Genomic DNA, 13,670 nt, shown 5'->3' with positions numbered 1-13,670 from the left:
ATTTGAGAAGTCTATCCCTCCCAGGGATGGATACCTGGCTTTGTTAACATTTAAATTACGGTTTTCCTCACCTCTTCCTTTTTTTTTTTCCCCCTGTAACCATATATAGGCTGGATTGCCACAATCACTTGGCAGAGAAGAGGGGAGCAGAGGGGGAGATGCTCTCTGAACACTCTCTCACTATTATCATAGTTAATAAAGTTTCTGTCTGACCTGTCCTAAATTGCACTCGCGTTACTATGCGCTTGGAGTGCATAATGGAGAATTCTCAAAGACCACTTAACACTCAGTGAATGAAGAGGGACATATATTTAATGACATTTCAGGCAACCTTGTCAAACATCACTCCTTTGGTTCACATGTGGGTATTCTGCAATCAGGCTTGATTCATAAAATTGCCAGGGTAGGGCAGGGACTAAGTGGCCTAAATGGTCTGCAGGTGTAAATCAGCATCACCGTGCTGCCTTAGTGGGACCTCAACAATATTCACCAGCTGAGACTCTTGCCCCTTTGTTCCTTCTAAGCCACAGCTTGACAAGAACTCTGTAGTCAGGAAAACATTTCCGGTGTGTGAGCAGCCCATGGATACAGCACAGTTGTGTTCATGGTGGAGTGCTCCAAAGGGGATGTGGGAATACTGGTTTTAAATAAATATTGGATTAAAAACAAGTTGTTGTGCTGCACTGATTTATAAGAGGTCTTCTGTCAGACACCTGTTGGTAAGAGATGCTCTTGCCTACCTCCATGGAGATGACAGTGGGTGATATACCCTCAGCATAGGTGGAGGGCTTCAGTAAAACAAGTGTTTCAGACCCTTCCGCCTCCCCAGTAAATACCTTGAGCAGTTATTCTCTTTCTCTTTTGCTTTTGTTGCACATACATACAGCATAAAGACTCACTTGCTGAAACAACCATAGGAGAAACATGAGACAGAATAAAGGGAGAAAACTGGATTTAGGCTTCCTACCTTAAGGGAAGATGGACGTAAGCACACTCTAAGTAATACACAGAATAAAAGCTTCCCCGATGCCCCAGCATTTTCGGCCCAACGTTGGCAGAGCAGAATAATCAGGAGAGTGTTTTATCAGAAGACAACCTCCTTTTTTGGACACCCAGCTGAGGGAAAGCATGCAGTTCACCATAAACAGGGTTTTGCTCTAAGAGCCTTTGGCACAGGAACTCAGAAGACAGTTCAAGTATGTGTAAAATCCTCATGCAGATGTATTAGCTGTGCTCTGCAGAGCGTGAGCCTGAGGGCTGGTGGAGCTGAACCCGGAGGTGCTGAGCACCCAGGACCCGGCCAAGGCAAGAGGAGCTACAAAGCCCCTTGTGCTTCAAACCACGACTCAAGTGACTTCTGCTTCTGTGGAAAGCTGCCCCAAACTGACCATCCCCTTAGCGGTTAAGTAGCAGGGATGTTTATACTCTACAAGTACAAAGGAAATAAGACTTCACCTTTTGTGCTGATTACTGCTCAGTCCAGTGAGATCCAACTACTGGTAAAATCAATGGAAAGACTTCAAAGGACTTTTATGGGATTTGGCTGAGACCCCACCCATCCAGGAAAAAAAAAAAGTGATATCAGTAAATCACAGTGCATTTAATGTTCACAATTAACACAACGTGAAAGAAGATTACTGTCAGAGAGAGTAACATATTTAATTTCTCTGTGTTTTATCAAAATGAATGAGAAACACTGATTAAGGTTGAATTTTTAACAGAGTGATGCTTATAGCCAGAAGGACACAGAGCCACGCGAGCAGCTGACCGAGGCTGTACCACCAGGAAACCACAGTGGGCTCAGAGCTGGGCCATGAGCTCCTGGGCTTTCATCGCTCCCCAGTCCCACACAGCACTTCAAAATTCTGAGGATAACTCAATAAAAACTGCTGCGCCGTCTTTCAGGACATTCCCATAACCCAGGGCAATAGCTTCAGTTACAGAACAGAAATCTGCCAACGGTTCCTTAAGGCCCATCCATGGAAAATCCTGCCGTGACTAGAAGTAAGGGCAGAAAACAGCTACTTAGTCAAATAATGAAAGTCATGTAAAAGATGGGGGAAATTTACTCCCTTGTATTTCTTTTTAGCAGTCTCTTTTTCCTTTCTACGTCATTTGGTCAGATGCTATGCTTGTACTGATTACACACCATACATTTTTGACCACTTACAATGAGCAGCAGGAAGGAAACACACTGTACGAATAGAGGATTAATTCAATAATTAGGAACACTATTATGAGGCTACCAGGCAAGTGTTTCTGCCTCCTCTCCCTCTGGCCCTCCATTTCCTTACACCGCAGGGATGCCAATGGATGGCAAAGGAACAAAAATAAACCCACGGTGATGATTTTATTGCTCATGCATTTCTTCCCAGCTGTCATCCTCAAAACAGTTTGCAGGCACCCAGAAGCACAGTCTCCGTTTTGCAGCTGAGTTTGGTGGGTGCAGGATGCAGTGAGGTGCAGGGGCCATATCCTGCCCCGGTCCAAGGGTCTCCCTTCTGCATCCTGGCACCCACCAGCCACAGACCCCAATCACAGCACAGCACCCACCTCCAGTACCCTCAGCAGCGAGGGCCTGGCACCGTGCCGGAAAATGAGGGAAAAGGGGGGATTGGCATCATCTCCAGGAAGGTTTTTGAGAAATCTGTGGCTGGGCTGTGATTTGAGATGTCCTTAAATATTGAAACTTCACTGAAACTTTCTTTTCTTCTGACAGTAATAACAAGTGGTTACATTGTCTGAATGTTTTTAAACACTTGGTTTATGTTTCAGGATCTTTGCTGTTGCTTTAGGTTTTGTCGTTTGGGTTTTTTTTGGTTGGGGTTTTTTTAATTTAATTTTATTTTGTTAACTAAAGTGGCAACTCGGTTATTTGTAATTTTGTTTCCAGCCAGCTCCACTTTCTGCTTTTTCACACCCTGCAGCACGCAGTACATTTCTGTGCCTGACACTTGCTTTTGCTCTCCTGTTTGCACAGATATTTTCAAGTCCTCATGAAGGCGTTTCTGTCTGTGCTAAATTTTACAAGCTCTCCCCAGATCTGTCTTATGGCCGCACGGAAGCGAACGTCCAGTTCGGAGGTATATGGCAGCCTTTCTGCTGCCTCCTCGCTGGCACGCTTTTCCCCATCTCCAGTCCCCTTCCTGCTGCAAAAGCAGCCTTGAAATCTCCCTTTCGGGATATTTTCAGTCGTGTCTCTCTAAGACACTGGAGCAAGGTTTCAAAGAGTTAAGGGGGGGGGGGGGCCCTCAGACAGCCCATTCTTCAGTCTCAGTGACCCAGAGCTTTTGCCTTTTCAAACGTATTTAACCAAATGAAGTGAATAGAGGGTATGCAAATGCATTTTCCGAAAGGAAACACAGCCCTGAATTGTTGTTGGCAGGTCAGAGCATCACACCACCCTCAGCAGCCTCTCAGCTGCGGGGATTTGCATTTGCCTGCCCGGGAGAGGCGGCTGCGCTCCGCCGGCACAAAAAACCCCTTTTTCAGGCAGAATAAAACCAGGGCTCGGGCATTCCGCAGGGGTAGAGGGAGGAGGTCACTCGGGATTGCTCCCCCCCGGTGTCCCCAAAACCCCGGCTGGTTCATGCTAGAGGCTTCGCGTTCCCTGCGGCAGCACCCGTGGGCTGCGCGGGGTGGGGGGGGACACGACCCACGGCGAACACGGCGCGGGGGGAATCAACCTCCTCTCAAAGGACACGAGGGTGCTGGTACGACTCGGGTAACCTTGCGCAAGCAGGCTGCTCACAAGCTGCTCTCAGCTGGGGCGCTCGAAGGAGTTATTTGGACATTTTGTGGAAGAAAAAATGATTCTGTGTTAGGTCCTCCGGAGTTACGGAGAATGGGTCTACCTAAAACTGAACTGTATTGGGCCTACGAAGTAAATACATTTAACATTTCAAGAGGGATTCTAATATATTTCTCTTTTTTCTCTACCATTGGAAACAATATTGAAACAAGCTCTAAATAATGTTCTTTCCACTTTTATACCTAACTACTGGACTCTGCAGAAAAGACATTTAAATCCGCATAATTCACATCTTAGCAATTTCAGTGCTGGTTCCTGTGCTCACACTTGCCCTTGGAGGAAAAAAAATAAAGTTAATCCCAGTCCAGCAAACACCCCGGCTGCAGCTCTCAGCTGGTGCCATCTAGCAGCGACTGCGACAGCCCGGCGGGTCTCTGCAGGCCAGCCCGAGCCACACGCACGGGAGCCGTTTCTGCGCTACGTTCCCAGACCATAGCGGGAATTTGCTAATGTTTTTAATTTGCCAAACCAGAGAGGTTTTTAGGACTACAAGACATGTCCCCAGTCATTGGTCTCGCCCCACTCCCAGTCACAGCGATGTCTGTGCTGCTGGTTGAGCTGATGCTAGGGATTTGGTGGCCCTGGGAAAGGAGTAGCTTGTTGCTCCGGGGGTGGAGGGAAGCGTGGCTCTGACCCTCGCCATGCAGAGACACTCGCGTGTCCTTCCCGAGGAGGCTGTTCCTGAGCCTCCGTCTGTCCCCAGGCACCATCACCAGCCCGAATGGGTCAGTGCGGCCTGGGGGCTGCTCCAGCTTGTGCACGGGGGCAACTCAGCCTCAACTTCTTGATGACTGGTGGGAGAAGGAAAGGCCATTTTAGCCCCTTTTCTTCTCGGCCATGAGCGAACGCAATGGCTTGGCTTGCCTAGCCAGGGAAAGGAAGACTGTGCAGCTTTCCATCCAAGTGGCGACCCAAAGAGAGCCACGGTGTCCTCTGCACCCAGCCGTGCCCTGCCCGTGCCCTCTGCAGCAGGAGAACCCCATCCTTTCCGAATGCAAAAGCTGCCAGGCTGAAGAGGGGACCCAGCCCCGGGAGCAGGCAGGATGGGGGCAGAGAGCTGCCATGTGGGCAACTGTCTCAGAGAGGAGGCTGGGCTGTGGGTCGGGAAAGAAACACCGGGGAAAAACAACAGCTCAGCTGAGACATCCCACTGGCATCTGAACGAGTAGGATCTAGATTAGTCATAAGCAAATCTGAGCTGGAACTTGGAAGATTTTGGAGCAAAGTTTCTAGACCAACTTTCCAAAATGAAAATGTGTTCACAGCAGGGAGGGTGACGCTTCTGCAGAAGGACCAGCTGAGGTGGCACCACGCACCAGGTCCCTGTCACCCCAGCACTTACACTTCTGCATCCAAAGATGCCATTTAGAGGCGAAGGCTGTGCGGTGGCTGCAATCAGGCTGATAGCCTTGAAGTGACTGTCCTTCATCTGCGGTCATCTTCACAACCCCGAGGGCTGGGAATCTGGATGGAGCATCCAGGTATCCATTCCCAGGTGTGGGACTTGTGCTCCCCTCCCTCCTACCATCACCAAAACCCTCAGCAGCGAGAGCAGCGAAGGCTGTCTTGGCGTTTGGCCACTAGACGGTGGGCTTATACAGGTAATCACCTCTGCCACAGGCAACAGGCAACAGCAGATAAAAGTCCCTTCCCTGGGGTTATCATTTTTCTGAGTCAACCGGCATCTGGCCGCTCATGCAGCATTCCCCGTCAGACAGGAACCGCTGCTCCTTGGGCCAAGTGACGTGGTTGACCTCAATGGGCAAAGCCACCTAACAAAACCCAGGTATCTCTGGAGCTCGTTGACCTCACCGAGGCCAACTCATCTGACACTGATTTTGCAGCATTATTTTGCAGTAATGAAGTGGAAACTGTTCACTGTAGCTTACATGTGGTGTTTCTGAGATTGTATCTACACCACAGCAGCCACACCGTTGAGCAAATGGAAATGTGAGCTGCAGTATTTCAACACCATAGCGCACAGGTCTAAATATAAAGACTTTTCCTCCCTTAATTGGGGTTTTCCTAACGAGATGGTGATTTCCACTGAATGATACTTTATTTTTGACAAGTGACACTTTCTTTCTGTGGCACAAAAGAAAATGACTTGGACAAGATAGTTGGATTTATCTTCTTTCCACATTTTTGAGAGTGGTGTACCACACAGCATGGAAGAAAGGCAAACACTCTGTGTGGCTACCCGGGGAGCTTCTGGGACAGCAAGTGCTTGGGTTTTGTGGCAGAATCACTGCAGAGTCTTGCCAAAGCCTACTGTGAACTCAGCCCACACCGAGCAGGGGCTGCATTTTTAGCCATGCTTTTCCAAAGCATCTGCTACACATTGTACCTACATCACTGCTTGTAAAAGCCCAAGTGGTGAGGAAAGAGTGGGCAACGTGCAGCGTGGGGACCAGCTCCAGGGCCTGTGGGATGGCCCCAGGGACTGAACTACCCCTGAAGCTTGAAACTCTTCCTGGCTAAAAATCCCCACTCACCTCAGTGAGTGAGATCACCAGCCACCCACTTTTCCATAGCGCGGTCTCCAGTACAAAGGTAAAATATGTATAATATTTATAATTGTATCTATAGAGAGCATAAAGGAGAAACAGAATCAGCAAAGCCTCCGGCCCCTTCCCTCCCTTGGCCTCGCCTGCCTCCCCACCAGCCACAGGTCACCTTGAAGGCTGCGTGACAATGTTTATGGTGGAAGGAGGATTTGACCCAGTAAATGACTTGTCATCAATAAGCATTGATAGCACACTCTGGCAATCAATCCGAGCCCAGCAAAACATTTACCCGTATCACGCTGTACGGTATCAATGCTAAGTTCCTCAGAGTCTCCAAAAAAGGATTTGCAAAGACTCTGAATCAGCACGTCTGGGAAGAAAAGCCCCTGGAGAGCCAGGTGTGGCTCACAGTGAACTACAGGAATGCGCAGAAAGGAGCGTGAGGGCTCCCACTGGGGTTTCACGGATTTTACAGATGTATTTCAGGCATAGCTATCCATATTTTAAAGCCAGGTGCTCTCTGATACACCTTACTCCGCTGTGTTTGACTAGTTTCCAGGCTAAGAGGGTATCTGGGTTCACGAGCTCTGTAAGCCCTCCTGTTCAGAGGCAGAGGAGGAGAGAGGCTGAAGCAGTTTGGACACCGGTACTATCTCCAGAGGGGACAAGGCCAGAGAGCTGCAGGACTGGAGCACTGCAGGTGGCCCTGCTCAGAGCTGCCCATGCTCCTGGCACCCGCGGCCCCGCAGGGACGGCAGCAGGGACAGATGGGACCCCGGTGCCAAGGACCTGCAGGGCTTTGGCTTCGCACAGCAGTGCAAGAGACATAAATAGCAGCGATGGAAGAAACTCATTACTCATATTGATCCATCACCAAAGAACACATGCAGAGCACTTAAAAATAATAAAGAAAATGTATTAATAGAAGTTCTTCTTTCCTGTTCCTTTCTGATCAGCAAGAGGGTGATTAAGTCGATCGTTTTGTTTGGGTCTGTATGAAGACATAATGTATCAAAGCCAAGAAAAAAGCCATGGGAAAATAGCTGCCCTGGATGCCTGTGCATCCATCGCGAGGTAAATGCCTGTGTCACGTTACCTACCGTCGCTTCTCCAGTCTCACCCAGACTCGCCTCTAGTTAGCTAGTTATTCAGGTGCTGGTTGCAACTGTGCAGTGATGAAGGAGGAAGATGCTGGTATTTCTCTCAAAGAACTCTCAGAAATGTAATAACGAGGGAAGGTTTAAACCCTGTGGTGCTCTGCAGTATTTGGTGACGTCAAAACAACGGTAATTATATTCTTACTGATGTAATGTTGTATTTCTTTGTTCCTGGCTTGCTCCCAAGTCAGCTTTCCTATTTCTGTGGGTATTCAGTTAATTCAGTTTACCATCTGTCTTCAAAGCTTTTCTCCTCTTTTCATTACTTGAATATATTTGTAATATCCATAGTAGCATGGAGACAAGAATCAAATAAATGTCTAGATTACTCCAGAGCAGCAGAGAAAAATTGCTGTGTACTGCCTTTCCCTGCAAGCAAGCGGGGAAATCCAAATACATTTACTCTTTTCTTTTGATGGTATCTAGCAACTGTTCAAATGGAGCAGTAATAGAGGGATGGAGAATAAAAGCAACTAAATATACCTCATCAAATAACACAGGCTTTGCCTCTTGCGCAGCAGCCAGCACTCCATGGGCAGGGCTGAGCAGCCTTGGGCATCTGCTCTGCTTCATACACAAAGCACAGCGGGAAATGTTTCTTATCCAAAGACCTCAATTTCAGGGCGTCAGCAAGGACTCCTGCGTCACTGCGCGCAGCCGGGTTTAGACGTGGGACTGTAGAAGCCTATTGCAACACCAGATGAACCTCCCGCTCCCTTTGCAAACGTGCACCGAAAAGTATTTGGAGATGCGCTGGTGCCGGCGGGGCGAAAGGGGCACCGTGACGGCAGAATTCCCTTCTTGTGCCTCCGCACACGGGTGCAGGTGCCTCCAGCTGCTGCCAGGAGTCAGGAGAGCAAACCCTCCTCTTCCTCGCTGTAAGACAGGACTGGCCAGGCGGGCGAGTGGCTCAGGGTCGCAGTCACGTGAAATGAGGGGGGAAGAGAAGAGCAGAGGAGTTTTGGCATTTCCTAATTTTACTCAAGGGGAGAAGAGCAAGGGGTGAATTGTAACCTCGTACTGCTTCAACCAAACCAGCCCGATGCGCAAAGCCCCGGGGAGATTGGTTGTTGGGTTGGTTTGTTTTATTTTACTATACCACTCTGTGCATCCGTCAGACCATCCAAGTCTGCACATTAGGAAATAATTAGCTTTGTCTTTCTCTGACTTCTACCATTATTTCACGGAGGTGAGCGCTGCAAACCTGTTCTCAACTAGTCAAAACCCTTGCAATGATGCCAGAAGTTCATTTAAAATAAACAAGAGGGCCGCACTGGGCTGTAACGGCCAAGGAACCCCTTGTTCAGAAATCGGCACATCTGTCTTCCAAGGGCACCTACTCTGTAGCTCAAAACGTTAGGCTAAAGTCATGTCCACACTGAAATAAAGTGAGCATTGGCGTTAAGGGAGGCCACGAGTCAGAGCTGCACCTGGACAGACACACACTTTGGGATAGCCGGGTGCACAAGGGAGATGCGTTTGGATGCGGCAGAGTAAACACCGAGATGGGAGGCAGAGGGATCAATACCGCGGGGTGGACGTGGGGGCCTCAGAGCAGGAGCTCACACAGGAGACCCGTTCCCCGCGGGCCCAGTTCTCCTCCCGTTATCATAAACAAGCCTGGTGCATCCAGTAACGCAGCTCAGAGCCATCCCTGGGGCCTCGGGGCCCAAAATACTGTAACAAACACTTGCCTGCAGTCTCTGAGCCAAGTCCTGCTCTCTGATTCACCCATGCAATTCCCTCTGGGCCAAATTTGCTCTGCATGAGTGTTGCTACAGTTCAAAAGCAGCTGATTCAAGCTGCTGATATAAGCAGCTGTAAGCCACCAGGATATTTTCAGAGACAAAATTCAGGCCAGTGGTACGGATCCCCATTTTTTTCAGTGTGAAACATCCCTTTTCATAATCAAAAATACCAAGTAGATATGAACATAAATAATTACGATATGTTTTCGATTTTTGGTGCTCCCCCCCTCCCCTGAATATTTACCTAATGATGCAAAGATGCTGGTTTTTAAAATAATTTTCCCCTTTGTACTTCTTCCTCTTGGAAGTCTGCTTGCTTAGAGGAAAGCTGATAGATAAAGGGGGAAACAGCACAGACATTGAACATTACCTCTCCTTAGGAAAGACACTTTACACAGATTTAAAGGACTCAATTTTGAATCATTGCAGCAGATCATTTCAAGCTGAACCTTTAAATACCTCACAGAGAACCTCCTGTTTCAGACTTGCAATAATTTTCTAGACCAGACACACTTTGAATCGTTACCGCCTGCCCACAAAGCGATGGGATTCAGGGTCCCCCCCATCCGATAGCTCCGATGCACAAGCACACACACACACACCCCCCCCCCAGCGCTGCCCTGTTTCACATATCCACTACGGATAAAGCGCCCTTACAAATTTGCCAGAGATGGGCCAACTGAATAAACCGGCGAGGTGATTTGAGAGAAATTATGTACCGCATTTCCCGCGGGGCTGGCCGGGTCGTGCTGCAGTACCATCCCATTGTGCCGGCTTTCGAGCGGCACGCACGCAGCACATCATCGCGTTCCCATCTCTGCTGTCAAGTGCGCGCTCCCGCCTGGCTTTTCCCTTCAAAGCGCTTGAAAACCCCTTTTCTCCGGAGCAGGGGAGGCGAGGGGAGGGAGCCGGGTAGCGGGCCCGGAGCGGAGAGCAGCGCTCGGGGGTCGTTTCAGAGGGGTCCGGGCCGGCATTTCCCCGCCGCCGGGGCCCAGCGAGCCCCCTCTCTCCGCACACCGCGGGGGAAAAGAGCCGGGAAGCCCCGGGAGGAGCGGGGCGGGGGCAAATCCCGAATGCCGAGGCGGTTTTGGGGGAGCACTCACCCAGCAGCAGCCAGCCGGAGCCCGCGGAGCCCAGGAGCGGGGCGAGCATCCCTGCGGCGGGGCCCGCTCCGTGCAGCCGCGCACTGCGGCGCGTTCACTGCGCACCGAGGCGCGTACACTGCGCACCGAGGCGCGTTCACTGCGCACCGAGGCGGCCCGGCCCTCCGCGCCCCGCCGGGCACCGCACGTTCCCCGGCGCTCCCCCAGCACGGGGCGGTATTTTTAGCAACCCTCCTCCTCTCCCCATCTTGCCGAGCCCTCCAGCTCCCTCTTAAAAGGGGCGACGCTGCTGGCTGCTGTGATGGCCGGACAGGCGTGCGAGAGCATCCCTTCCCCCTCGGCTGGCCGTGAGCATGAGCGGCAGGGGAGAGCGGGGGGAGGAGGGAGGGGAAGGGGAGAAACTTTACTCCGTAACGGCTGTTATTTTTGTCTTTGGCCGATGAAATTACCGCTGGACGGTGACCTGCACAGGAGAGGTCCCAAAACCCCTGACCATCAGAGATGCTGAAACACCTACGGCTTCATCAGCAGAGCCTGCAAGACAGATCGGCACTGCTTCTAGATATTTTAACATGTTAAAAGGCAGTTAATGGCTACTTTAAAAAAGGGGACAAACTGTGCGTGTGATACTAAATACATGGGGGGGGGGGAATAGCAGATTCGTGTTCTTAGCAATTCCATCTTTCTCTGAACAAGCTGTAGAAAAATTAATCTCCAAGCTTCATGATATAAGAAGGGCTTTGCAGAAAAAGGCTTTTAAAGGGCTGCACCAGTAGTGAGACCATATCTTATATCCCTCTGGCAATCACAGTGCCAGTGGGGTAAACAGGACAGGAGTGGCAAGAGGTAGAAGACACACTTTTTTTCCCCGGCCTTTTGAGCGACTAAGATGACAGATCTGCAAAGCTGGCAGAACTGCTTGCTCAAAGCTGTAATATGCAGCTGTTTAACTCTTCACGAGCATGGACAAAGATACCAGGAATTAGCACTACTGGTTCAGGTATGATTACTGCTGTCCAGGGCATGAATTTTCTTTGAAGATAAAAGCTTTTGGATAAACCTTCATTGATGTAAATGAAGAATTTCCATTTCATGGCAAACAATTTTTCACAATGTGGTTTCCTTCTGATTCACTATGAAAAGGACCATAAAAATTTCCTGTATACAGAGGACCATTAGCTGACTAAAACTGATGTCACTTGTGTTAGTGTCACCACTGCCCACTTCTGAAAGCTGTTAGAAAATTGCTACATTCGTTTTACTTAAGGGCTGTTGGGCTTCCCAAATCCATGGTCTCAAAGCAGAAAACCATCATCAAGCGTGCTAACAAGTGAGCTGGGAACTGAAGACAACTGTATCTGGTTCCTCAGACTACAGTTCTCATGGCAAATGCCTCTACAGCCTGCAGCAATTGCGACTCCAGCTACAGCTGGTGTCATAAAATCAAACAAACCAGCTATAAAATAAGGTTTGGCAAAATCATCTCTACTGCGATCTATTTTATTTGAGTAAAATAGATCAGAGATTAAATACTGCGCAATATATTTTACTTAAGAGCTTTTGTCCAGCCTATTCCTACAACCTTCTCTTTCTTGATAAGGAAGAACAGTTTGTATCCCATTTTCACCTTCCTCCCTGCAGCAAACTTTGTGTTGGAAGGCTGTTAGCATGTCTTGTCTTCTGCAGGCTACCCGGATCCTACAGTCCCTGTGTCTAAGAAAGCCCGGACTTGTCCCTGAACCACCAGTGTCATTTGCTGAGCCCTGCTTCTGGGCTCCTGGAAACCTCGCTTAGCTAGAGAAGACAATACTGAAGCTCATTGACAGGACAGATTAAGTTGTCCTAGTGATACAGGATCTCTTGGTCTTTCAGGAGATGAACCTTTTTAAATAATACTTCTTTAGAGAAGCTGAGAGACCAGTAGAAACTGGTTGAAGTGTACCAGCTCCCCAAACCCCACTAAACAGGTTTACAGCAAAAGATTTGCATATACAGTTGCGCAATGAGTCCTCAAAACATCTTTCCTCCATCTAACGTAGGAGGAGTGAAGATCATTGACACAATGAATACAGCCTGGACCTCCACGCCCTTGCTTTGTCTGCCTGTGCTCTGCAAAGAACTTTCCTGACCTCATCTCCTGCAGCAGCTCCTCTAATCTCTATGCAGATTAAAAAAAGACAAGTGACATCCTGTGTTTCACCACAAACTTCCTGCCTCCCTGCAAAGTTCTCATGAAACTTTTTCTAATTCTTGACTTTAAAACCTTTAATAGCTTTCTGCTTCTCTGTACACTAGAGCCCAAGGCAAACTTGGCCAAACTGATTATCAAAAGGCCCAGCCAGTCTGTTTTCTGAAGTTGTTCACATCTCAACAGCAGCCAGTTTAAGTGCTCTCACAGAATTAAGCGCTCTCACTCAGTCTCCATCATCTGGGATAATAGTAACGGGGATTTTTGCCTTCGGAGGTGTCACGGTGACAGGCACCTGTCACGATGATGCTGAAATTTTCCACAGTGAGAAACCACCTAGAATTTTATGAGTCACGGAAGTGCCCTAATCGCTAGTACTCCACAGAGCTGTATCTCCTGCTGAGGACATGCCTTCAGCCATCAAGAAATTTAAGTCACAACCACAGGCCAACAGCGATCTCCCTGACAGCCAGAGCAGAGGACAACATCAGAAAAGACTGGCCAAGGAATCAGAGCTTATACTCCTCTCTAAACTATGTTAAGTTTTCCAGTTCACCCCAAAACCTGTTATTGCCAGAAGAACCCTCTGCTCTGTGTTCCTTCACAGCCTGGGCTGGATTATAGAGAATGTGCACGATCCCACATCCCCATGAATAAACAAATCCAAAGTGGCTCCTACTTGTTCTCACAATTAGGTGCAATAGCATTAGTTTATCAGAGAACAAATATCAGTTTCTTATTTCTTGCTTGAATACTTTTATGTGTCTATTCAATAGGCCAAAGTAGTCTGTTTGCCCCACGTAACACTAATATAAAAATACCTTAGAAAGCATTCCATTCTGTTAAATCTTTTAAAAAGATATGTAATATATTTCAAGCTGCAACTTGTTTGATTTTTATTTCAGGTTTTTCAGTCTCTCCTCATTGCCAACCAGCTGGTAAACAGTTACTATGGCAGCAGTGAACGCAGAGTGACTCAGCACTCCCCCACTTTTCAGTAGCAGCTCTGCCTGCCCTTCTGGCTTTCTTATGATGATAACCTTGCCCTCTCTTTCGCATTTCATTGCAGAATTATGATTTTAAGAAGATCGTTCTTCCCTTGTGTAATACAACATTTATTGAGGGAATCAATGCAAGAATCTGCTAAGTAAAGATC

At 48.5% G+C, this 13,670-nt stretch overlaps 1 protein-coding gene across 6 annotated transcripts in view; it reads right to left on the bottom strand.

The window, feature by feature from the left end:
- ACSL6 (acyl-CoA synthetase long chain family member 6) overlaps positions 1-10,633 on the bottom strand; it is a 59,130-nt gene extending 48,497 nt beyond the window's left edge. For 3 of the 6 annotated variants that reach the window (XM_054841748.1, XM_054841747.1, XM_054841750.1), the window contains exon 1: positions 9,943-10,082. In XM_054841748.1, coding sequence (XP_054697723.1) covers positions 9,943-10,027 — 85 coding nt within the window. In that variant the 5' untranslated portion in view covers positions 10,028-10,082. Of the gene's footprint in view, positions 1-9,942; positions 10,084-10,326 lie in introns of those variants that run through there. The other 3 variants (XM_054841746.1, XM_054841749.1, XM_054841744.1) reach the window with 3 other exon arrangements.
- Between the last annotated feature and the right edge of the window lie 3,037 nt (positions 10,634-13,670).

The sequence above is a fragment of the Grus americana genome, chromosome 14 (genome assembly GCF_028858705.1).
Source record: "Grus americana isolate bGruAme1 chromosome 14, bGruAme1.mat, whole genome shotgun sequence".
NCBI lineage: Eukaryota > Metazoa > Chordata > Aves > Gruiformes > Gruidae > Grus > Grus americana.
Note: the sequence above shows the minus strand (reverse complement) of the source record. Positions and strands in the feature narration are given on the sequence as shown.